The sequence below is a fragment of the Anas platyrhynchos genome, chromosome 3 (genome assembly GCF_047663525.1).
Source record: "Anas platyrhynchos isolate ZD024472 breed Pekin duck chromosome 3, IASCAAS_PekinDuck_T2T, whole genome shotgun sequence".
NCBI classification, from domain to species: Eukaryota; Metazoa; Chordata; class Aves; order Anseriformes; family Anatidae; genus Anas; species Anas platyrhynchos.
Genome location: NC_092589.1, coordinates 53,302,338 through 53,325,906, shown reverse-complemented (window position 1 = coordinate 53,325,906; position 23,569 = coordinate 53,302,338). Strand labels below are relative to the sequence as shown.

General features: G+C 40.9%; 1 protein-coding gene and 1 non-coding gene across 3 annotated transcripts; both read left to right on the top strand.

The window, feature by feature from the left end:
* Window positions 1-1,126: 1,126 nt before the first annotated feature.
* Window positions 1,127-23,097, top strand: KATNA1 (katanin catalytic subunit A1). 2 transcript variants are annotated; one of them, XM_072035905.1, is made up of 11 exons: window positions 1,127-1,687; window positions 7,848-8,022; window positions 8,712-8,869; window positions 11,942-12,125; window positions 13,658-13,779; window positions 15,019-15,124; window positions 15,338-15,496; window positions 16,619-16,745; window positions 18,268-18,402; window positions 18,674-18,800; window positions 22,762-23,097. In XM_072035905.1, the coding sequence occupies exons 2-11, from the start codon at window positions 7,852-7,854 to the stop codon at window positions 22,958-22,960; spliced, it is 1,488 nt and encodes a 495-aa protein (XP_071892006.1). In that variant the 5' UTR covers window positions 1,127-1,687; window positions 7,848-7,851; the 3' UTR covers window positions 22,961-23,097. The 2 variants fall into 2 exon arrangements, with proteins under 2 accessions (XP_071892006.1, XP_027310152.1); XM_027454351.3 differs by lacking the exon at window positions 1,127-1,687 and adding an exon at window positions 3,763-4,063.
* On the top strand, window positions 3,631-3,701 carry TRNAG-GCC (transfer RNA glycine (anticodon GCC)). Its single transcript has one exon. It is a non-coding gene; the product is annotated as a tRNA-Gly (tRNA).
* Window positions 23,098-23,569: the final 472 nt, after the last annotated feature.

Below are 23,569 nucleotides of genomic sequence, written 5' to 3'. Positions count from 1 at the left end.
ATTTTACCATTTTGAAACAAAGGAAAAGCTCCCTCCCATTTTTAGACTTTGGCTGATGCTTCTAGCGTTTTCTGATACCTTGTGCTAGAAGTTGTAATATTGTGTTTGAATTTTGCCACCTAAATGCTAAAACATTATACATCTCTTTGAAAAAATGCAGCGTGTTACAGTCCAAGTTCTTTGAGAAAGTTACTTATATAAACATTGGCACAACTCGCCAACACGCTAGGCCTTACCCATGTTTTGAAACGTCACGTTTCACACTCTGAGTCTGTTGAGATTCTTCAGAGCTGCTGCTTAAAACATGGGTATTTCTCTGGTGATTCATCATGGGGATTGCTTTGTACTGGCAGTTGAGAAGAGAGGCTCCTAACCAGTAGCTGTGGAATTCTGCAGTAAGTTTTAGTTCGGATTACTTTCGCTTTGTAAAGCATGAAAATGATTTTCTCCTATGTGCCCTTGTATACATGTAATTTGTATTTATAAAATGTTCTATAATCATGTTACTGTACTGTAAATACTATTTGATATTCAGTGGCATTCTATCCTAGGGCAGGCCCTCTTGCTGTATCTTTTCTATCCTCGATTTGTAATAGAATCTATAGAATATATGGCTAGAAAGTCACTTTGAGACTGACATCTTCTGCTGTTGCAAAGCTCCAAGCTGTGAGTGGGAGTGATTTATTTAGACTCCTTTTAATATGATTTAGCTAATAGTGCGGTGGGTGGGTTCTTAGATGATGCTGCTGTCACCCAAGATACCTTTAGGCATTGGTCTTTGGCGTTTCAGATCAGACCTTTTAATCTGTTTGCTTTAATTCAGCCAAAGCAAAAAGATACTGAGTTGGATCAATGTCACAGTAAAATGTTTGAATGCCGTAGGATGCTCTCGATAAAGACACTACTCAAGTTTACTGATTTATCTATATAAGCATATAGATATATTCTGTGTGTATATGTATATATAATGTCTTTTTTGTATTATAAACTTTCTTTCTGAATCCTCCAATTAAATACATAGACCACTGCACAATTCTGCTTAAGCAAATTGTTCATTTATTACGTGCCTATTTAGTAAACTTTAAAATCTTGTGTTATCTCCTGGCCATAGCAAGTTACTCACCAGCCTTTGAGTGTTCTCTTCTTGTCTCTGTCATAAAGTGGGCATCCCCTTTTGCCAGGTCTGTGGTTCGTGATGTCCAAGTGCTTTCTGGTGTGTTTGGGTTTCACAGGAGTGTGTGATGGTGGCTTGGACCGTAATCCCTGAGTCCTTTGATGTTCACATGGAAAGAAAGTGCATCTTACATGCTTTCTTTTCCAGTTGGTCCTTCCAAGACTGTCCTTCCCCTTTGTGTTAGATGCTAGCTTTACCGTTCCCTTGTCTATACCAGCTAGCTGAGAAACTGAGACTTGCTTGCCCCCGCTGACTCCACTGTTAGTGCAGCGAGCGTGTTTCACCTGGGGGCTGTGAGTGGTTGGTTGCACTGACTTACAAAAAAGTTACATTAGAATGAGAGAGAGAATTCTAGAACTTGTCAACAGCATAACTGAATCATCTCTGCACATTTTTGAGTTAGCTGCTGGTAATCAATGATGTTCCTTCAGAGGTTTAGAAATGATTTCTGTTCTCAGCAGTTTCCATAGTGTAACACCTGCTAGGGTAATGAAAAATACAAGGATTTTTACAGTAAGTGAAAATCAATTCTTGTTTTGGCTAATCAAATATGAAATTTAAACAGTAGTTGCTCAAATGTTTTTTTTTTTTTTTTTTGTTCTCCTTCACACCCCTCTCTCCAGAGTTCCCTTTATACTGCAGCTGCTCTACTGGTTAACAAAATAATTGTGTGTGCTTAAAAGCAGAAATGTTATTGTAGTTAGCTATTGCCTCATGTTTGTAATGTGTTCTCAAAAGTATACATTTTGATATTCAAGATTTGAATCTATTGGTGCTCTTTCCCTGTCCTCTGCTGCCTTTTTCATCAAAATAATTAAAATGTTGCTTATTTATTAACATACGTTATGTATCATAAAGCTGTTCCTTCTCTTAAAAGAGATGCAACATATCCCAGCTTTCATGTTTATTAGGAGGAGGGAAAATTGTCTTTAAGAAAGTCCACTTCTTTAAATGCACATCTGTAACTACCCATACAGAAAACATAGTGTCTTAATGCAGAGTCTGTATATTACTATTTTTCTTCCTTGGGTTTGGGGGGATAATATATATATATAAAAATATATGTATATAAGCTATTTTTCATTCATCATCAACTTATGGGCTGGAGTTTGCCCTTCTTCAGTTTATATCAATCAAGTGGTATAATACAGTAACATTTTAAAAACTCATCAACAGCTTTATCTTGCAAGTAAACTAATATAGAAAGGGCTATTTTAAGATCAGACATTTGTTAAACACAAACTAAATCAGTGACGGCTTAACAGTATCAAACAGGTAAATATCCCAAGAGTAAAAGGGAGAGAATGGATGAGATAAACATAATTAGGACTACGTAGTACTGCAGGTCTTTCGAGTTCACCCTCATGGGCTATCATAAAGCTGTTCTGTTGTGCCCAACCTTTAGATCCTATTTGTTGCTGCGCAACTGAGTCTATTTAGACAGGTGATAAGTCACTGCTCCATCTGGGACACAGTACCCAAGGACATTGTTCTGTGGCCCCTGCCACGCTGAGGTTGGTATCTGGATTTCCTTGCCCTGTTGTACACGATGCATTTTTTTTTCCCCCAGAACTTCACCCTTTATAGCAGTTTCAAGATCTGGAGATTGCTGCAAAGCAGGAAATGCGCATGCTCTGTGGAAGGAATGCATGCGTGCTCTCCACTAGGCAAAACCCGTCTTAAATTACAGGAAGTAAATATGTAAATAAAGCACCTCTTTGCAGGTTGCAAACTATATTGCAGCAGGCCCTGCTTGTGTTGGTGGTGCTGGGTTCCCCGCCAGGTGAAATCCTTCCTCCTCAGGAGCACAAATGTGCTTTATGGCTGCGGTGCCTTTCTCCTTCCATCTCCTCACCTCTGGCCAGGGGCAGTTCACGTGCTTTAACACCTGGTCTGAGGAAGAGAGGAAAGACTGAAAAATCACCTGGGAGGCTGGTGGTGAGGTCCCCTCAGAGCCCTGCTAACCGCAGCTCCTAAGCTGGCCGAGGTATCTTTGTGTTACCCCAATTTGTTTAACACCACCATATCTCTGGGGAGGAATTCACTCGGCTTTAAGAGTAAATAAACAAGTAGGAATGGCACGGGCTGAATTGAGGAAGCTGTGTGGCATTACATGAGCTCAGCCCCTACCACCTGCTGGGCTCTGCTTGATTTCTGAGTGAATTTATAACCGGAAAACCAAACAAATGAGAAAAAGGGGGCTTTGTGCGATCTTAGCTAAAACACCGTGTGTGCATGCGGTGGCTCCGTGTGCCGTTAAACGAAGCGTACCACAAAAAAAAAGTCGATAAAATGCCGGCCCCAGCCGTTGCCCTCAACGGCCGCCGCCAGCTTTCAAACGGCCGCGGCGGGGCGGGGGCAGGGCCGGGGGCGGAGTTTGGAGCCCGGCGGCAGCGCGGGCAGGGCCCGGCCCCGCACCCTTTAATGGAGCAGCCCCGGAACCCCCTCCCGGAGCCGCATTGGTGGTTCAGTGGTAGAATTCTCGCCTGCCACGCGGGAGGCCCGGGTTCGATTCCCGGCCAATGCAGTTACACTTTTATCATTTTGTATATATTTATTTTTTATTTTTATTTTTAAAGTAATAATTATTGTTAAAGAAAACAGCCGAAACCTCACTGCCAGCGCCGAAACGAGCATTAACCGTGCTGCGCGGTGCCGCCAGCCCGCACGGCGGCGGGGCTGGAAGTGACGCAGCCGGATTTGCCTTCAAACCGGCGGCGGCGGCAGGAGGCGGCCGAGGCGGGGCCACCCCCTCCCCTCCCGTCCCCTCCTCCCGTCCCGTCTGAGGCAGGAGTGGCGGCCCCGGGGCTCCCGGCAGCCGCCAGCGCGGTACCGAGCGCTCCCCGGTGCCCCCCGGTCGCGGCAGGGCAGCGGCGCGGCCGCCCTGAGGTGAGGGGAAGGGAGGGGAGGGGAGGCGGCGGTGGGGACCCCCGGGGGGCGCGGGGTGTGTGGGGGTGCGGGGCTGCTCGGGGCGGGGAGCGGGGTCCGCGCCGGCTCGGCTAGGCGCTCCCTCCCCCTCGTTCTCCCTCTTTCTCGGCTTTTCTGGGTTCTTCCTCTCACAATCCGCCTTGGGGTTTTGCTGCAGGCCCCGCTGAAGCCGCTGAGGGGGTGCGCCGTGGGTGTCTGGGGGGGCAGCCCCTGTGGGGTGGTGTTTGCCTTTCACCGCCCTCGCTGGTAAACGCACCGAGCAGGTGGTTTGGTACCTCATAACCCAGCACCTGCAAGGTCTTTGGGGTACTTGGCACAGCCACGCTCCAAACTCCAGCATTTGTTATCAACAGGTCTGTTTGAGAGCAGGATGCTAAAGCTGGGAGGGAGCTCTGAGGCGGTGTGGTCCCGTCACACAGCGCTGCGGGCAAAAATTGGTTCCTGAAAGCTCTCACTTTGGGTTTTTCTGTGTTTTGCTGAGAGAGCTTTCTGCATTTCACGTGGTTGCTTTGATGTCGAAGCCTGCATAGCAGACTGGAGTAATGGGAACAGGAGCACCTCGCCAAGGCTTGGTTCTGGCATAGCCCAGGCATTAAGGGCTGACTGAGGGACTGCAGAAATATTTTCCTCGTAGGGCTTGTGTTGTCCTCTGAGTCACCAGAGGAGCAGGTGGGTCCTACACAGAAACTGACAGACCCTGACTTTATTCTTCCCTCCCAACATCTCAATATCATTATTTTTTTCTTTATGTGTATGGGGACTTCGTAGTGTTCAGCTTCCCATATTGTAACGTGATCAACTTCAGGGATTTCTTGATAATTCCTTAAAGTTGTTACTGAAAACATGTGACGCATCCCCAGTGTTTCCATGATGATGGTCAGGCTCTTACCTTTAAACTAAAAAACAAAAATAAGTTCACAAACCTCATTCTCCAAAGCTGCAGATACCTCGAACCTTGCTTAGTTTCAACCCATGCTGCTCCTGGCTCTTTCAAACTCTGGAAGTATTTTGGGTGCTTGGGGCAAATGGTGAAGTGTATTCTGTTACTGGAGATGGGTTAATTTGATGGGTTTCTTTTGTGTTGCTCTGTGGGAGCCCAAAATGCTCACAGCTAGCATAAAGAGAGAGTGTTGTAAAGTGTGTGTGTACACGTAGAATTAAACCACAAGACAAAGCACTGAGGTTATTTGTCTTCTGTCCTGCTCGTTGTCAACTTTACAAGCTTGTTGCTGTTGGGACGTAGATAATTTCACTGGGTATGATTCACGGGAAGGTCATAGCTGATAAGTGCAGCCTTGCTGCTTGGACATCCTGTTACGTGACAGCACGAGGTATTTGAAAATACTTTAAAAATTAAGCAGTTTGGAATTAGGTCCTTTTTGAAGGATCCTTTCTAATTTTGTTCATTGTTAGATGTTAGCTCATCTTTCTTCTGTGTCCAGTCCTTTTTTCTGTCCATCCTTTCTTCTCTCACCTAAAAATCACATTTGCTTGTCTGTTGTGTGCAATACTGTCATCAGGGTCCTGAGCTCTCATCTCTTCCTAACATAGCCTCAGTACCTTTTTTTTTGATTCCTGCTATTAGTTCTTTTCCACTTGTAAAAGTTGCCCCCTCCACCCCAATACTTACGCAGAATTGCTGTTCTGCTTGATTACTCTAATAATACCAAGTGTTTCTACACTGTTTCATTTTACTTTTCTTCTTTTTTCCTTTTTTTTTTTTTTTTTTTTCCTAGTTGACTTCTCACGGTGTTTGAAAGTCTGGCTTGGCTTTAGTAACTTGCTATTACTTGATTTTTAAAACCTTTATTAGCATCTTGCTCAACACATGATTTCAGAAGCGTTAGTCATCAGTTTGGATTCACAGGACAGGCAAACAGGTGTATCTGGTAGGATGAGCACGGGTGGAAAAGCCTGCTCCTAAATATAGCAGTAAAAACTTCAGTAATATCTGCGTGATGATCCATCCGGCAGCTGGCAAACACCTTCAGGCTCTTTCTCCTGAGGTAAAAACCAAAACTCCCAAGTCGAGCTCTGTCTCCACAGCTTAATTGGAGTGGGATGTGGCGGTGTGCGGAGCTGCTGGCCACGCTCACGCTATCAGCTTGTACACATCCCCGTGGCTAGCTCGGAGAGCCTCTGGCCGGGGTGAGATTAGGAAGGGTACAGCCACTGCCGGGCCCACCTTCAGCTGTCCTGTTGGCAAAGTTTTGCCATTTGGGCAGAAACTTTTCTCTGCAGCTTCGAGGGAAGCTGAGGAAGGAAGAGAAAGGAAGGAAAAGGCAATGCTGGCTCAAGAGCGGATCAGCTGTGTATTCAGGCATAAAGCTGCTGGGGAGGGGAACAGAAAACGGAGCAGTGGAAGCTTTAAACTGTTTGATATGTACATAGCAGCTCATCTTCACGGTGGGGACTTCACATTTTAGCAGTGTGACTTCTGAAACCTCTGCTAATGTGTCCAAATTTGACCATGACCTGGTCTTCAAATTGTTCAGTCTTAAGTCTGTTTATTGCGTGCGTGAATTCAGTGCCTCTTACATTCTTTAAATAGTTGATCTGTATCAAGTATGCTTCATCCCAGGGCTTAGCAGTAATTGCTTGCTTGCAATTGCTTCCTACTGGTGCTGGGTAAAGGTGCTGAAACGAGAGCAAGAAGACTCTCCTGCAGGCTTGTTTATTTGCTTATTTTGATGTTGTCTTTGCTTGGGTCTGGGAAACTTGGAGGAGAGCAGGCAATTCTTGGTGTGAAGGAAACAGGGAAAGTAGAGGTGGTGCAGGTATCTTGGAGAGCAAGGGCATAGGATGTGTAAATAGTGGGTAAAACCTGAGGAGGACTGCTCTGTGGATGAAGGCAGGACTGTAAAGAATAAATCTACTTGCTAGCTAGTCTAGCTATTGCAGTACTCGTGCAAATAATAATTCTGTGCTATTCTAATCTAAGAGTACAGATTCTGCTAATGATACAAAGTAGAAGAGGTCACATTCTGTAGTGTTTGCTCCCAAAAAGCGCTTGTGGGAAAGTTAGCATGGTTTGAACAGTATGTTAAGTAAAGGGGGCAGCCGCACACTGAGTGTTCGATTCTGGCTTTTCCTTACATTTCAGTGATATCTTACCTGCCTCAAAGCGGAGGCTCTGATTTTTAAAAATGAGGGTGATGGGAAGGGGCAAGGTGGGCATGGAAGGTGGATATTTGTTTTAAGGAAATATTAAACAAAACTGAAGATCTGTTTAAAAAAAAAAAAAAAAGAAAAAGGGAAAAACGTTATCCACAATACAGAATCAGGCTGTTAAATTTATATATGGGGAATGCTAAGGCAGAAAAATAAATAATAATAATAAAAAATCAGAACCTAATGCATCTGGAGGAAAAACTTAGTTTTTAACAGCACATCATTGTAGTATGGGGACTGTTGTTGCACTAAGAATAAAATACCAAATGAAGAAGGAAGGAGATTATGCAGTTGTGGTTTGTAAAGGCGTGTTAAATCTGCATGTCTTGTATATAATTTTAAACAGAGTCCTCATCACATGAAGTGAAAAGTTCCACTTCTACCAATAGAGAAGCAATTTTCCTTTTACATGGCTGACATTCATTCTGGAACCTTTTTCTAACCAATGTATTTTGCTGTTTCTGTGTTTTGATGTGCCCAGTGGGGTAACAGTCATGGGAAAATAGTTGCAAAAATTTGCTCTGTTCCTGGCTTGTGGGATTTTTTTCCTTAATGTGTTTACTATCTTTTTCAGCTTCATGTTGAACATGAGCCTTGTTATGATCAGTGAGAATGTAAAGCTGGCTCGTGAGTATGCCTTACTGGGAAACTATGACTCTGCACTGGTTTACTACCAGGGAGTTCTTGACCAGATGAATAAGTACCTCTACTCTGTCAGAGATACCTATCTGCAGCAGAAATGGCAACAGGTAAATAATCCTTTTCTGGGACATTTTGAGGGTAAAGCATTAAACTAGCAAAGAGCACCTTGTTTATTGAACAGAAGTACAAAAATTGTTGCATTGCTCTCTGATAAACTTTAGTGTTACTTTACAGACGTGTAAGGCTTCATTAAGAATTCTGGCTCTGATGCTGACAAATAGGGAGTGAAACTCAGCTGTGGGAGCCAGTGCAATGTCTGGCTTGTCAGCTTCTGTTTATGCTGGAGCTTTTTTTTCTAGCTAGTATTACTTTGAATAGTCATATTTCTCTCTGTTCCAGTAGTGTGACTTAACAGACATTTAATAGAAACTGAATTGTGGCTGCCACGTTAACTTATGCTTAACATAAGCCGTCATTTCCACATTGACATTCAGTTGATAAGGTCGCACTCTTTTCTGTCATACTCTTTTCATGTGTATTGCTTAATACAGAAAACTTGTCAGAAGTCTTTTCAGTGTTAAATTCAAAATCTTTTTTTTTTTTATTCTTGAAGTGTGCTGGGAAAGGCAGAAGAACATTTTTAATATCTGATGTGCATTATTCTTGTCTCTTTAAGTAGGATGAGGTAACTTATGAAACCTTGTGGAATCCATCCAGGCATTACATAGGCTTAAACAGAAGATTACAACAAACTTACTTGCACTGTGTGTAATCTACCTTTTTTTCTATTTATCAGGTTTGGCAGGAGATAAGCGTGGAAGCTAAGCATGTGAAAGATATAATGAAAACACTAGAGAGCTTTAAACTAGACAGTACTCCTTTGAAAGCTTCACAACAAGAATTACCAGCTCATGATGCAGAAGTCTGGTCTTTGCCAGTACCTGCTGAACGGAGGTAAGAGGAAACCTGGAGACATTAAATTAACATTTATCAGTGTAAAATGTGCTTTGACTTCAGCCTGCTCCTGTGCAATTTCTGTTCAGAGCTTGGTATTACTTATAATACACCATGGTGGTGGAGATGCCATTTTGAGGCATCCTCCTTCAGAACATTTTGAGGCTTTTGTCCTTTAGAGGCTGACCAATGTCAAGGTTCTTTGTGCATACATTTGTTTGTTTTTTCTGAGTTGTGTTAAACTTGTCATTCTGTGGAGCTCAAGTCTATTCCTGAATTGCTCTTTTCATCAACTTTAAAATGATTCTGCGTGTATCTGACACGACAAGGATGAAATGTTACCAGAGCAATGGGAAAATCTTGAAGTGCCAAGTTCAGTTCTTTTCATGTAGCAAGTTGGTACCCTGATCTCCACGAACTGGTCAGTTATGCTACAATATGCTGCTGTTGCGTGTGTTTGTTTGAAACTTGGAGCAGTCTTGTTTCAAACAACTCTAAGCCTTGCACCTACCAGGGCCTGATATCTACTAGAAAGACAACACAGCAGAGCTCAAACGATCTAGGAGATTTCTTGAGTGCACTGATGGCAACTTCCTAGCACAGGTAATTAAGGAGCCAACAAGGAAGGATGCTTTGTACACGATACTGAAAGGAGATACTGTAAAGAAGAGCTGAGGACAAGGGCAACGTTGGCTGCACTGACTAATATTACAGAGTACGAGATCTAAAGGAGAGAAACATGACCACAGCCTTGGATTTCAAGAGAGCTGACTTCAACCTCTTCAGAGAGATGCTTGGAAAAATCCCATGTTATACAGCCCTGGAGAGGAGAAGGGTCTAGGAGATCTGTCTGATACTCAAGGATCAACTCCTTCAAGCTGAAGAAGGTTCCAGTTTGACAAGTAAGAAGTGAAGTAAAGGTGACAGGAGGCCTGCATGGGTGAGCTGAAGTGAACTTGGACCAAAAGTGTGCAGAGGAGACCCAGGAGGAGTCAGATATATTGGATCTGAAAAGGATTAGGAAAGTGGAGACCAGTCTGGAACTGAGTCTGATGAAGGGTTACAAGAAATGGTTCTGTAAGTACATAAACGAACGTGGGTCTGCTGATGAATGGGGCAGGGGAACTGGTGATGGATGATGTGGAGAAGATCAAGGTACTTAATGTCTTCTCTGTCTCAACCTTTACCAATAAAGCTGGTGTTTGGAAATACCAGGCCCCTGAGACCAAAGGGAAAGTCTAGAGCAGACACCTCTCCCTTATTGGAGGAGAACTAGGTTAGAGAGCATTTGAACAAACTGAAGGTACTGAAGTCCACGTGTCAGATGGCTTGCTGAGGGAGCTAGTTGACATCACTGCGATGCCACTCTTTGAATGGCCATAGTGACCAGGAGAGGTGTCTGAAGTCTGGGAAAGATCAAGTATCACTTCTGCCTCCAAGAGGGGCACGAAGAAACACAGGGAACTATACATAAGTCATCCTTGGGAAGACAGTAGAAAAAATCTTCCTGGAAAACATTTCCAACCGCATGAAGGACAAGCAGGTGATCAGGAGTTGTCCACATGGATTTACAAAGGGGAAATAATGCTCAACCAACTTCATTGCCCTCTACAATGAGGTGACTGACTTGGTGGATGATCAGTGGATGTTATTTACCTCAACTTCAGTAGATACTGTCTCCCACAACATTGTTGTAGGCAGGCTGTCAAAGTACAGGTTAGGTAAGTGGACAAGCTAGGTGGATTTAAGAACTTGCTGAATGACTGGGCTCAGAGGATTGTTATCGGTGGCATGACATCTATTTGGAGGCAAGTCTATCTGGAGTGCTCTGTCTATTTTGGGTTTCCCAGTATGAGAGAGATCGACTTACTGGAGTGAGTCCAGCACAGGGTACCAGAGATGATTACTTGAGGAAGAGAAAACTCAGGAGAATCTTACCCATGTGCATAAATCCTGATGAGAGGGAATGAAGTTGTGGGAGCCAAACTCTTCTCATTAGTAGCCAGTAACAAGACAGAAGGTAACGGGGTCAAATTAAAATGCACAAAATTCTACCAGAACATAAGAAAATGCTCTTTTACTGTGGGAATGGTCAGACTCTGATGCAGATCTTCTAGAGAGGTTGTGGAGTCTCCATCATTAGAGATGCTCAAAATCTGACAGGGCACAGCCCTAGGCAGCTCACTCTAACCCTGATTGAGCAGGGTGGCTAAACTAGATGATGTCAAGAGGTCCCTTCCAACCTAACCTAAATAATTATGTTTATGTAAGTGGTAACAGGTGTGTCCAAAACAGTAGTTTTTGCAAGCTGGAGTTTCTGAGAGGAGAGCTTTGAGGGACAGGGTAAAAAATAGCATGTGTTTTTTCCTTTGAAAATCTTGATAAAACATTGATTGGTGTTCAGAAATGCTTTTTATAAGTTATTTTGTGTGTGTGTGTGTTTCTCTGTATTTCCCTTTAAAACAAAAACGATACCTCTCTGAAGTTAAAATCTGGTAGCTTCATGTTACATTTTGAGTTGGCTTCTATTTTAGTTAGTCCTAGGTTAAGCCAGCAATAGAATCGTAGGCAATGATGGGAGAGATCAGACTTTGTTTTCTTTTTCCCATTGAGATGTAAAAATAATATGTTCCCAAGAAACACTTGTGCTTATTTGAGTTGGAAGTGAGTAACAATTGTGATAAGAATGAAATGTGTGTATATATATATATATATATATATATATATTTCTTTTTCTAAGCTTCAAAATATTAGAATTACGTTTATTTGTGAAATAGGCAAAGCAAGAAGCTTGCTTTAAGCAAATAATGAGCCCTGAACTGGTGGCAAAGGGAAAGTGAATGTTTAGTGGCTATTTAAAAACATCTGTCTTCTTTCTGACCTACATGTCCTGTATGGTGACTCGTCATGTTGTTGGTGCCTTTAATTTCACTGAGTGCAACATCAATATGTGCAGATAGATTTTTATCTTGAGCAAAATGTTTTTTATAGCTTGTAACCACTTGATGTGGTTATTTAGTGCTCACCAGCAACTTTGCACTGAGGCTTTTTGCATATATTACAACTAATTAGACCTTCGCCAGGACCCAGAAAACGTCAGTCTGCTCAGTGCAGCGATTGCAGAGGTCACAATAATCGCATAAGTGCAGCTGTCAGAGGCCCTCACCGCCCATCCTCTCGAAATCCCAATGATAAAGGGAAGGCAGTCCGTGGCCGGGAAAAAAAGGAGCAGCAAAATAAAGGAAAAGAGGAAAAGGTAAGTTTGCACATAGCTTCATGATGTGGAGAAACTCAGTCTTGTTTTCTTTAGTATTTTATAAAATTAGATGCCTATAAGATGTTTCTTCTTTTCAAGTCAGCGTGCCAGTTTTAATCTCACTTCATAAGGTATCTTTGCTTTATGGACAGTCTTGCTTACCGAAGGGTACAAAATGGATTAATTTAAGCAAACAGAAACCCAGTAATAAAGCCATCCAGAGGAAGTGATCTGCCAAATGTGGAATTGTTCACTGCAATTTGGAGATGATAGTTTAAGATTATACCATTTAATTACTGACAACAGGCTTGGTGGAGCTCATTCAAATATGATGTCCCTGTGGGTTTTTTATTGCTTTTGTATAGTTTAGACTGAGATTGACTTGTCTGTTCCAAAGCATTTCCAGATTGATTTATTCTTAAAGGTATGCTTTTGCCTACTTTTTGTTTTCATTGTTGAGATGTGCTGTTAGCTCCAGATTCCAGAGCAAACAAAAACCTGACGTATTCCATGAAAGAGAGTGATGTGGGATCTATTCTTTTCCACCGGAGTGCTTGAAATTTTGTTCTGGTCTCCATAAATGTAGCTAATGATCATAGTAAGGGATTATACTGAGGACACTGTATTCATGTCCATGTACTAAAGTTTCTCTTAGTTCCAGCAACCTTATGGTGTGGGCAAGGTGTTACAGCCTGTGCAAATAGTATAAACTACACGGGTAGAAATGTTTACCCATGAAGTTTGATACTTTTAGTTAGTAGGAATTAAATCACATTCTCTTTGAGTAATGATCCTCACTCAAAGGATGTACATATGCAGAGGCAGGGTAGTGTGGATTTCTTCCTGTTTTTCTTTTTTTTTTTTCCTTTTCTGTCATAACTAGTGCTTACTCAGTGTATAAAAGAAAGGATATGATTAGTCCTTTTTATTTGCTCTCAGTTGCGTGATCTCTTCTGTTTAGGTCTACTCAGCTGTGTAGCTTCTGCTTAGCGCAAAGGTGCTTCTATGTTCTTGTCATAAGTTACTTAGCTTTTCTATTGTTCTTATGGTCTTCATGTGGATCAGCTTTGCTCAAGCTACGTGTGAAAGTCCTGCTTCACTTTTTTTTTGTCTTCTTGACATATTTATGATACCTACGAGATGTGAGTTAGAAGGTGTCACACTAGGCTAGGCTAATCCAGTTTCACAGAGAATTCCCCCCTGCCCAGCTAAATACTGTGGATAGTTTTCAACACCTCTGTGAGAAGAGGCAGATGTTGTTATACTGGGATAGGTGTGTGCAGTTTTGATTACCTACTGAAGCAAAGAAACTGCATCGTTACTTGCTGGCTTTGGGGAGAAGGAAATGGGACCAGAGCAGTGTGGAAGTGTGAGTGAACCAAAGAAATACTGCAGTGCAGCAGTAATATAGATGCCTCATAACTTCTGTGCTCTTTTATATTGCCTTCTAGAAACTTGTGGTCTTGTTATGAAAACCCATTAGTAGCATAACCATTATAGCATATTTATACTGCTATATCCCTTCTATGTAGAACAAATCTGCATCTGAGATTTCAGAGTCTGAACCAAAGAAGTTTGATAGTACTGGATATGATAAAGACTTAGTAGAAGCTTTGGAAAGAGATATCATTTCTCAGAATCCCAACATTCGATGGTAAGTTTGAATACTGTTGCCAGATCTGAATTGTTGTTTGCTTTTTTCTCTTGTACATTATGATAAGAATTAAATAGTTTAGCTTATGCTCACATATAAGAAGTACATAAAAGCTTTCCTTAAAAAGTCAGCTAAGCTTCTTGTGTAGTTGAATATTTTTAGAACTTTTTTCCTCACCCATACAAAACTCAGTCTCTTCTAAGAGTCCTGATACCAATTTGTGAGACACTATTTTGTAATGTCTAAGATTCTGTTGTCTGACAGCGTCTCTTCATTTAAAACCTGTTTTGTTACCCAGGGGTGTATCAAGATAGAAGACAAATTAACAAGGAAGCTATATCAATCTAGGAACCCTTTGAGTTCTTGCTAGACGTGATATGACTGCCAGTATAAAATATAACCACGTGTCAGACCCTTTACATAAATGTGTTAAATATTAAACCGTATACAAAGGAGGTTTTGTGTTCTGAATGTTTCCAAGCTTATGTGATTTTTGTGGGGATTAAATGAGCAAAAGTCTGGCAAATGAAGTAGGCTTAAAAAAAAATGAACAAACCCTGACAACTTTGTATGCATAGGACATCTGTAATGTATCTCAGTTTAATATGTGAATATACGAATCAATTTTATACTGAATCTTAAATTACAACTTCAGATTTAAAACTGATTTTCCACCTCATATGTTTTGTAACCAAAATGTCACTTGGGTGCACACTGTAAGCAGAATGCCCTGAGAGTCACCCTCAAGAAAATAAGACAAGCCTGTAAGATTTTTAAGAATTAATACACTTGTAGCTTTGAAAAATAATTCTAAAAATTTATTTCATTTGATTTCCGTTTACTAGTCTTCAGTAAATTGTTCTCTTAATGATGGAAGATGGTATTCAAATTTAAGAGGCAGCCAACTTCTTAGCAAAAGAGGAAACCATCATCTGTGACTAGCCTAAATTTACCCAGGTTGCCTTATTCTGCTTATTCTTGCTGTGAATAAGAACAACAGTGCTTTAGTGAAATAGGTAATGCCTCTTTGCTTTAGCATCCAGCAGGAGTCCACAGGCTGGTTGACAACTGTGGCTGTAGGCCTTTGCCATTAGAACTTAATTAAATCCAACTCATTTGTCTGAATTACTGAAGAGCCAGTATATAACAATGAGTTCAGCTGCATACTGATTTCAGCTGTGGACTGTTTCTTTTGCAGTCTGTCTGAGTTCTGTCAAACAACTTTTTCTTTCTTGTCAGGGATGATATTGCTGATTTAGTAGAAGCTAAAAAGCTGCTCAAGGAAGCTGTAGTTTTACCGATGTGGATGCCGGAGTTTTTTAAGGGAATTAGAAGACCATGGAAGGTATGAAAAAATCTGATCCTGTGATCATAAGTAGGATTCTGAGATTGGATCTTGGAGCAACAAGAAATTACAGGTGTCTTACAGTTTATATAAATTTTCTTCACTTTTTAATAACAATATTTATGGGAAACAGTACTAACAAAATAAAGGTATCAGACAGATAAATGCTGTCTTCAACTACATTTAAATGTGGTTGTTTTTTTATCTTAATAGGGTGTGCTGATGGTTGGTCCTCCTGGTACTGGAAAGACCCTCCTGGCAAAAGCTGTAGCAACTGAATGCAAGACTACTTTTTTCAATGTTTCTTCTTCCACGCTTACCTCAAAATACAGAGGAGAGTCTGAGAAGCTTGTTCGTCTACTGTTTGAAATGGTGATTGGAGTTTCTTGACATAAATAATGAAATAATGAAGTAGAATTACTTCTGGAATAGTGAAACCTCGCCAAGTTTTAGAATTAATAGCACATGTAAGAGAGAGCTTTCCAAACTTCAGACACTTCAGGACCTTCTGATTTGGCTATGTACATTGAAGATACGGTTATTAGTGAGCAGCTTCTAAACTGACAAATGGGGTGATCTTTATTTTCAGGGTTAACTTGTTAGAGATAGCTAGCTATAAGCTGATGAGTGCTGTAGGACAAGCTTGTAGGTAAATTTGGAAGGAGAATAATTGCTTTTGGGATGGAAACCCTACGTAGGCTGTGTTTTGTTGTTGTGGATGGGTATTTTTTATTGTGGTTGACTTGTATTTAAGATAAGTGGACTTCCAAACTGTACCAATTATATAGTTGGCTTCAGAGCACGTAATGCTTGAAAATGTCTCAGAACATTGTATTTTTTGTCACCAGGCTTGCATGCAGTGTTTGCCAGGGTGCCAAGTGCTGAAGGGGGCAGCAGAGTTGCAATTACAGTAATCAGGAAATAGAAAATTTTTGCAGTATAGTGTGATGATATTTAATAAGTTAATATCATTACCATCAATTAAACAAATGTATATACACAAAGGAGCACATCATAAATGCTCTAGGGCAATGACTTTTATTATCATAGACCCTTTTGTGTGACCTCTTCCATTCTCACAAGGTTGAGGGTTATCTTGCAGTTGACCTGTCTCTTGGACAGGTTCCATATCACGGTGTCCTGGCCTGCTGTTAGTCCTAACTTCACCTGAGTTCTTCTTCAAGTGTTCTGTGATGACTTTGTCAAAATTAAAAATGATATTCCTAATGGTTTTTTTTTTTAATGTTTAATAAGATAATAGCCCTAGCAGTTATGACTGCCATAAAACGTTCTGCTCAAATGTCATTAATGGATGCACAGCTGCTCTGTAGCTCTGTGTGGTGGTCTAAGAGGCAGGAGGTTAGGTATTGTTTGATACTTCTGGGCTGATTCATTGGGATAAGTATGTCATTACTCAACTCCGACTATGCTGCTATTTCTTAAATGTAAGTAGACTGCCATTTCAGCTTCTGCTTTATCTTTTGCTTTCTTCAGGCTCGATTTTATGCCCCAACAACTATATTTATTGATGAGATAGACTCTATCTGTAGTCGCCGGGGAACCTCAGAGGAGCATGAAGCTAGCCGACGTGTGAAAGCAGAACTGCTAGTTCAAATGGATGGTAAATATCCTGATCACTCAGAGCTTCTGGGCTGGAGGAAACTTGAGGGAGGGGGAAAAAATCCAAATTTCATTCTTCAGATGTAATTTCTTTCCAAGACTTTTATATAAAATTGGGGCAAAACCCACACAAATACACTATTCCAACTGCCCATGTGAAAGAAAAAAGGAAACCAATTATTTAACTGTCTTTAAGTATCTGAGCAATGACCTTATATTACTAACCTACAACAATGAAGATTCAGTGGAGAATGCAAGACTTCAGAACTACAGAAGGAGAGAAGTATAAATGGGTCATGTATAAATGTAGCAGCCAGCATGGCATTTAAGTTGTTACCTAGAGTACCCATCTGCTTTTTACTTGTAGAGAAGTGGTTCTAAATAACTGTCACCTGTTCCAATTTAAACTTCAAAGGCAATCCATATACTTAATGTCTTTGGGATTTTTTTTTCCTCCTAAGTTTATAAATACAAAACTATTTTCTTTGTTTTTAAGAAGTGGTTGGGAGACTTTTCTTCTTAAAGCACTGAGTTCATTACAGCTATTTGCTTAATATTCAGCAAATGGATGAAGCTTAAAAGTAGGTAACTAAAATATTGTTAGAAGCATCCTTTTTGCCACCTTTTTGGCAAGAAGGGAGCAGAAAAGAGCAACCAAAAAGTGCTAATCTCTGCAGTAATTTGTGATAGAATTCCATGAGTCAGGAGACTTGTTTGTTCTGGTTCTCTGATGTTGATACCCTTTTATGTTTGAGTTTAAATAGCAGCAGTGCTGTAATGCTATTCTCATAACTCAAGTATGTATAGAAGCTAATTTTGTTAGTAACAACTATTTGAAGTCCTTTTACTTGAGAGTTCATAAATGGTGCTTTATATGCAAATTTTCTGGCAGACTAGGTACAGTGGCTTTCCCCCAGCCCAGTCCTATGATTATATGCCAAAACAGTAAGTGTAGATTGTAGCAAGTTTAATGAAATACAACTTCTTTGTTCAGCAGCCATTTCACAGTGCTTTGGAGGCTGAGGTGGTTTCACTGTCTAAAAATTATGATTTAGTCCACTGAATTTGAACATTCACTTCAGCAGTTTGTAAGAATCTACTTAAGTATGTGAAACATTTGGCCTGAATTCAGAAGTGAACAAACTCTTGTTAGGGAATAATGCTGCTTTGGCGCGGCTGTTAGTGCGTACTGCCCAGCCCCTGCGTGCTGTTACACGACATTGGTGTGAAAATTCAAAATGCTGTAGTGGCAGAAATGGAAGTAGCTTTGCTGTAGAAGTGTTCCAGCCATGATGGGAGGAACTTCCTGATCTTGTACAGCCTGTGACATTGCTCCCAACTGAACTGAGTCTGCATTTCTGCTTGCAGTCTGCCAGACAGTTGAAAATGTGAACTTTATTGCACTTTATTTATTCTATTGCACTTTGACAGCTGCTTTAATGTTATAGAATTGTGAATATTGTTCTTTCTGTGCATCAAACTGAATAAAACATATGTACATTTTATGCTTTTCTCCAATGCAGGTGTTGGAGGGGCCACTGAAAATGATGATCCATCTAAGATGGTCATGGTACTTGCTGCTACTAATTTTCCTTGGGATATTGATGAAGCCCTAAGACGAAGACTAGAAAAGAGAATTTACATTCCTTTACCATCAGGTATAAAGACCTGGGGAGAGAAGGGGCTGAAAAGACTGACATCAAAACTATATCAAAACTCATTTAGTTTTGATTGTCTAATTAAAAAGAAAAGTCTTGATACATATATGCAGGTTTATTTACAAACTCAGAATCAGGTTAAATTGAAACACTGAACACTTCTGTAGCAAGTGCAGTATCCTTTCCTTATCCTTCCTCCTTATCCCTCTTCAATTCATTATTTATTTTCAGAAAACAGATTATAAATGTCAATTTTCTGTTCTTTAATTAGCAAAAGGTAGAGAGGAACTCCTAAGAATAAATCTTCGAGAGCTGGAACTGGCAGATGATGTTGACCTTGCAAACATAGCTGAAAAAATGGAGGGTTATTCAGGTGCAGACATTACCAACGTATGCAGGTATGTGAACTTTGCATCGGTTGTGTTATTACTGCTACAAACTCAAAGTTGTTTTTAAATCTAATTTATGTGATTAAAATTGTTGGATGACAATACACCATAACTTGTCTTTTATGTATGGCTAAAAGGTAAAATATGTGATATTGTATACGTATAAGGTAAAATACGTGATTTGATGTTGTCATATGACAATGATGAAGAGCAGTTGCAACATATTAATGAGCTGTGATTTAGGTAAAATTCCACATTCCTTCAGGTACACCATGTACACCAAAATGCTTGTGTGAGGAATAACCATAGGATGGTAGACTTCAACCAGTAGAGCTGCAGTTATTCCACTGAGCTCATACAAATGTATGTTCCGTTGAAGGAGTAACAGGTGATAGTGACAGAATTACTGAAGTAAAAACATGGAGTGTTCTTTGTGATAAAGAAAAGGTGGACCATGTTGTGACAGCACAACAGCCGTGTACCTAGCACGTTGGCTTTATCAAGCTGACTTAAGAAACTTTCCTTCTACCTCTTCCGTCTCCACCTCTGCTCAGTATAGAACCACAGACTGGCTGCTCGAGCAGGGACACTCAGAGCAGGCTGCCCAGCACTGTGTCCAGGTGGTTTTTGAAGATCTCCGAGGAGGAGACCCCACAGCCTCTCTGGGCAACCTGTGCCAGTGCTCAGTTACCCACCCAGCACAGAAGTGCTTCCTCGTGTTCAGAGGGAACCTCCTGTGCTTCAGTTTGTGCCCATTGCCTCTTGTCCTGGCTCTGAGCACCACTGAAAAGAGCCTGGCTCTTTTCATCTTCCCTTCAGGTATCCTTGAGATCTCCCTCCTGAGCCTCCTCTCCAGGCTGAGCAGTCCCAGTTCTCTCTCAGCCTCTCCTCACAGAAGAGGTGCTGCAGTTCATTCTTCATCTTTGTGGCCCTCCATTGGACTCTCCCCAGTACGTCCATGTCTCTCTTGAACTGGGGGGCCCAGAGCTGGACACAGAGCTCCAGGTGTGGCCCTGCGGACACTGAGTGAGTGGAGGGTAAAGATCACCTCTCTCAATCTGCTGGCAGAACTTTGTCTAATGCAGCCAAGAATACTGTTAGTGTTCTTCGTACTGTTTGCGTGCGATCACTTAAATACCTTCTAAGCCTTCCCCCAGTTTTTTTTTTTTCCTTTCCTTCCCTTTCCAATTGTTGATTGCTCTTTTAAGAGTCTAATATTAGATTTTACATCTAAACATTTGCATCGGCACAGTTGCAGAGGTGATAAACTGTGTAATGAGCAGCAAGTGACACCTGAAACTTCTCAAGATGCTGCTGTCCTCTAATAAGCACCCATGTAACTGCTTTCAGGCTCTGGAGGTAGCATTAAAGAGTGGCAGTGCTAGGCTGGACCTCCGAGTTGTGCCAACACAACTGTTGTGGGGCTGTGCTTTGAGCAGGGTAAGAACTGCTCCAGTTTTAAAACACTTGATGGCTTTCCTCAAAAGCAGATCCGTTTCTCGCCTCGATTTCTAGTAGAGCTCTGCAAACATTTGTCAGCACAACTGAGAGGACATCCCAGGCTGCAGGGGTGACTGATGGCCTGTAGGCAGAACTGTCACCGAAGCACAAAGGGTCACCTGAGGCTGAAGAGAGACTTCAGAGCCTTGGTATCATTTAGGAGTGACCTTTACACAGTGGCTGGGAAAAGCATGTTAGATGCTCACAGTCAGTGCTGTACGGATTTGTTCTGTTTGTGAAACGAATTTGTGGTGGTGTTCTGCTCGGTTGTGGTGTGGGTCATGCTTTGAAAGGAGTTTGTGCTGTTAAGTTCATGTTATGAAAGAAGTGCGTTAGGCCTGCGAGTTTGTGCATTTTAGCTGCAGTTTGCCTTTTCCAGTCTGCTTGCTTTTCCAGATACAGTGTTTGGTATTTGTAATGAATACTGCACTGGAGACTAGCATACTTGTTTAAAAGTCAGAATAATTGTAATGTTTTTGAGTGAATTTCACTTGTATACTGTTGCTTTTTATTTTTTAATCCAAGTTCATTTGGACAAATAGTATAGGAAAGCAAACAAACACCTGAGTCTTTCAGTTGGGGGCAGTTGTCTTAGCATGAAGTGGCAGCAAGCAGAAATGTGGACAAGCTGGGATCTGGATGTGCATGATATGAAATGACTTGAAATTAAGAAGAAAGTACTTCGGTTAGCCTGTGTGTTTACACTTTGTGAATGATGCGAGGGAAGACAGATTTTAGACGTTTGTTTTATATATACACTGAGACAAAAAGACGTATGGCTGATCTTAAAGTGCTTTTGTGTTTCAGCCTTGGTATACAAATATAGGCCAAGTTCAGATTTGTTGAATTTAACAGTCCTTGCTAGCGATAAGTAAAACTTAAGTGAGCCAAGAACTCTGCTTTGCTCAAATTATTCTGCTACCTTAAAGAACTTGAGGTAAAATCCACAGTTTGCTGAGCCAAAGTGGAAAAACAGTCAGAGATATCAGTGCAGCTCCGAACAGTAAGCAGGAGGCTATGAAAAATGAAGGTGAAACTTTATTTTTAAAAAAGCATATTCTGAAAATGTAAAATCACATCTAAATTGCGTATTAGATGTCAGTAGATGACTTTGAATTGCTGTTTGAGCAGAGTTTGAAGCTTGAAAGGCCTTTGGAATGGAAGAGACTCCAGTGTGTGGCTTCTTATTATTTGAACATAGCTCGCCAGGCTCTTGGAGTGCATTTCAGAAAGCAGTCAGAGGTGGTGGTCAGTGCTGGAATGTCAGCAAAGTGACCTCACGTAGGAAAGTGGTGGCAGCTGTGCCTGATGATTTATTTATTTATTTATCTATTCCATGTAAACTGCTGACTGGAGGCAAATCAGATGCATGGCTTGCTTCTCTTTCTTTCCCCCTTTGCAGGCTGAGTAAAACTGGCTTTTAGGTCACAAATGGTGACGTAACAGCAAGCATGGTGACATTTGACTAAGATGGAATTTAACAAGGCAACTCTTTCTTCATTGTTGCTGTTCTGAAGTTCTAGTTATTATTCATGAGCTTGCTAAATAACTGTTAGCAACTAGAACGCAGAACTCTGTCAGTCATGGTTTCCTTTGGGGGAAAAACTGAAACAGAATATGCCAAAACTGTCTTTCTAAATCCTCCTAGAAGACTGTACAAGTCTTTTCCCCTCTGGATTCTCACCTACTAATGCGATATGATACGCTATTGTGATATTGCCTGAATTGCCATTCCATCCTTTTTACTGCTAGACAAAATGGCGCTTTTATTATTTTTTAACACAAGCTTTGTAACAGTGAAATAGCAGGAACTGCAGTCTCTGTGTTTTCCATTTATGAAAGTATTCAGCTCATCAGCTGCTACTTGTATTAACGTTGGAAATCCAAATGCAGTCAAACAATGCAGCAAGAAAATGTCTTCGTAAGTGCAACAGTTGATACTTAACGAGACCAGAAGTTTGAGGAGGCAAAGGTTGAACAGGTTTTGTAGCTTACTGTTTAGCTTTGAATGTACAGACTGGAGGTAGATAACATAGACTGCTCTTTCTTTGAAGCAGATGTATTTGGACCAGGAAACATTCAAAACATTCCAGCTCTTTCTTCTATACATGGGAGTAGTGAACCATTACTTCACCTTGTTCCTGCTTAAAAATGTTAAATGCAGCAGCTGCATCAAAGGCATGCATTAGCCTTAGATAAACTGGTTAATCTTTACCTCGTTTGTTCAGCTGGTGTAGTTAGTATAAGAGCCACTCAGAGATCCAGTGAGGAGAAGTCAATGTTTGAAAAATATGACTGGTGTGGTATTGCCGGCTCTCCAGGCACTTAGAAATCTTCCTATAAAAGTTTAAAATTACTTGTTACGTTCAAAAAAGACCGAAAAGCTTAACTGGGATGTTCAAACAACGGAACTTGCGATCCTCTATTGGGTAACGTCTTTTTTCTTCCTTGTCCACCCTGTACCTCACAGAGATGCGTCGTTGATGGCTATGAGAAGGCGTATCGAAGGCTTGACACCCGAAGAAATAAGAAATCTTTCGCGAGATGAAATGCACATGCCAACAACTATGGAAGACTTTGAAATAGCTTTAAAGAAAGTTTCTAAATCTGTATCTGCTGCGGACATTGAGAAATACGAGAAATGGATAGTTGAATTTGGATCATGCTGAGTTGTCTTATCTTGAAGTCACCTTACGTCTTAAAACAGCTTCAGAAGTAGTTAGTGTGTCAGTGCACTGTGTGCTCTTTTTAACTTTTGTAATTTAAGAGCAACAGATATCTAAATAAATATTTTTTAAAATGCAAATTCTCTCTAGCTGTCTTTGAAGTAGCTCAATAGTTACCTGTTTCTCTCAAATGTGAAAGCTATTGGTGGGATCTGCTTTAATCTTCAAGGTTTTAAAATATGAGTTAAAATTAATACTGGAACATATGCATCAGAGGGTCTTGAAAAAATGGCTGTTATAAACAAACAAACAAAAAAACACAAAAAAAACCTGCTAAATATGTAAGGGATGCTGAAAGCTAGAAGACAGGATGAGCACACAGTTAAATGGATAAATGGATGGTTTTGCTCACTGACCTTAGAGAATTTACCCTTAACCTTTGTACAGGTCCTGTTATTAATGGCCTAGAAATGGTTTGTGATTCAGGACAGAATGTGTGTGGTTCTACAGTGACCATTTAGGTTATAACATTAGATTTTAACAGTTGTCATAGTAACCGAAACATCCCTGATTTCTGTCCATCTCCTTTAGAATACCCATTATTTTGGAAGC

Excerpts from the sequence above, each read along its gene's own strand:
- KATNA1 (XM_072035905.1), top strand. The coding sequence starts at position 7,852 with ATGTTGAACATGAGCCTTGTTATGATCAGTGAGAATGTAAAGCTGGCT. Across the intron at positions 12,126-13,657 it reads ATAAAGGAAAAGAGGAAAAG|AACAAATCTGCATCTGAGAT; the intron begins GTAAGTTTGCAC and ends CCTTCTATGTAG. Across the intron at positions 15,497-16,618 it reads TTCGTCTACTGTTTGAAATG|GCTCGATTTTATGCCCCAAC; the intron begins GTGATTGGAGTT and ends TGCTTTCTTCAG.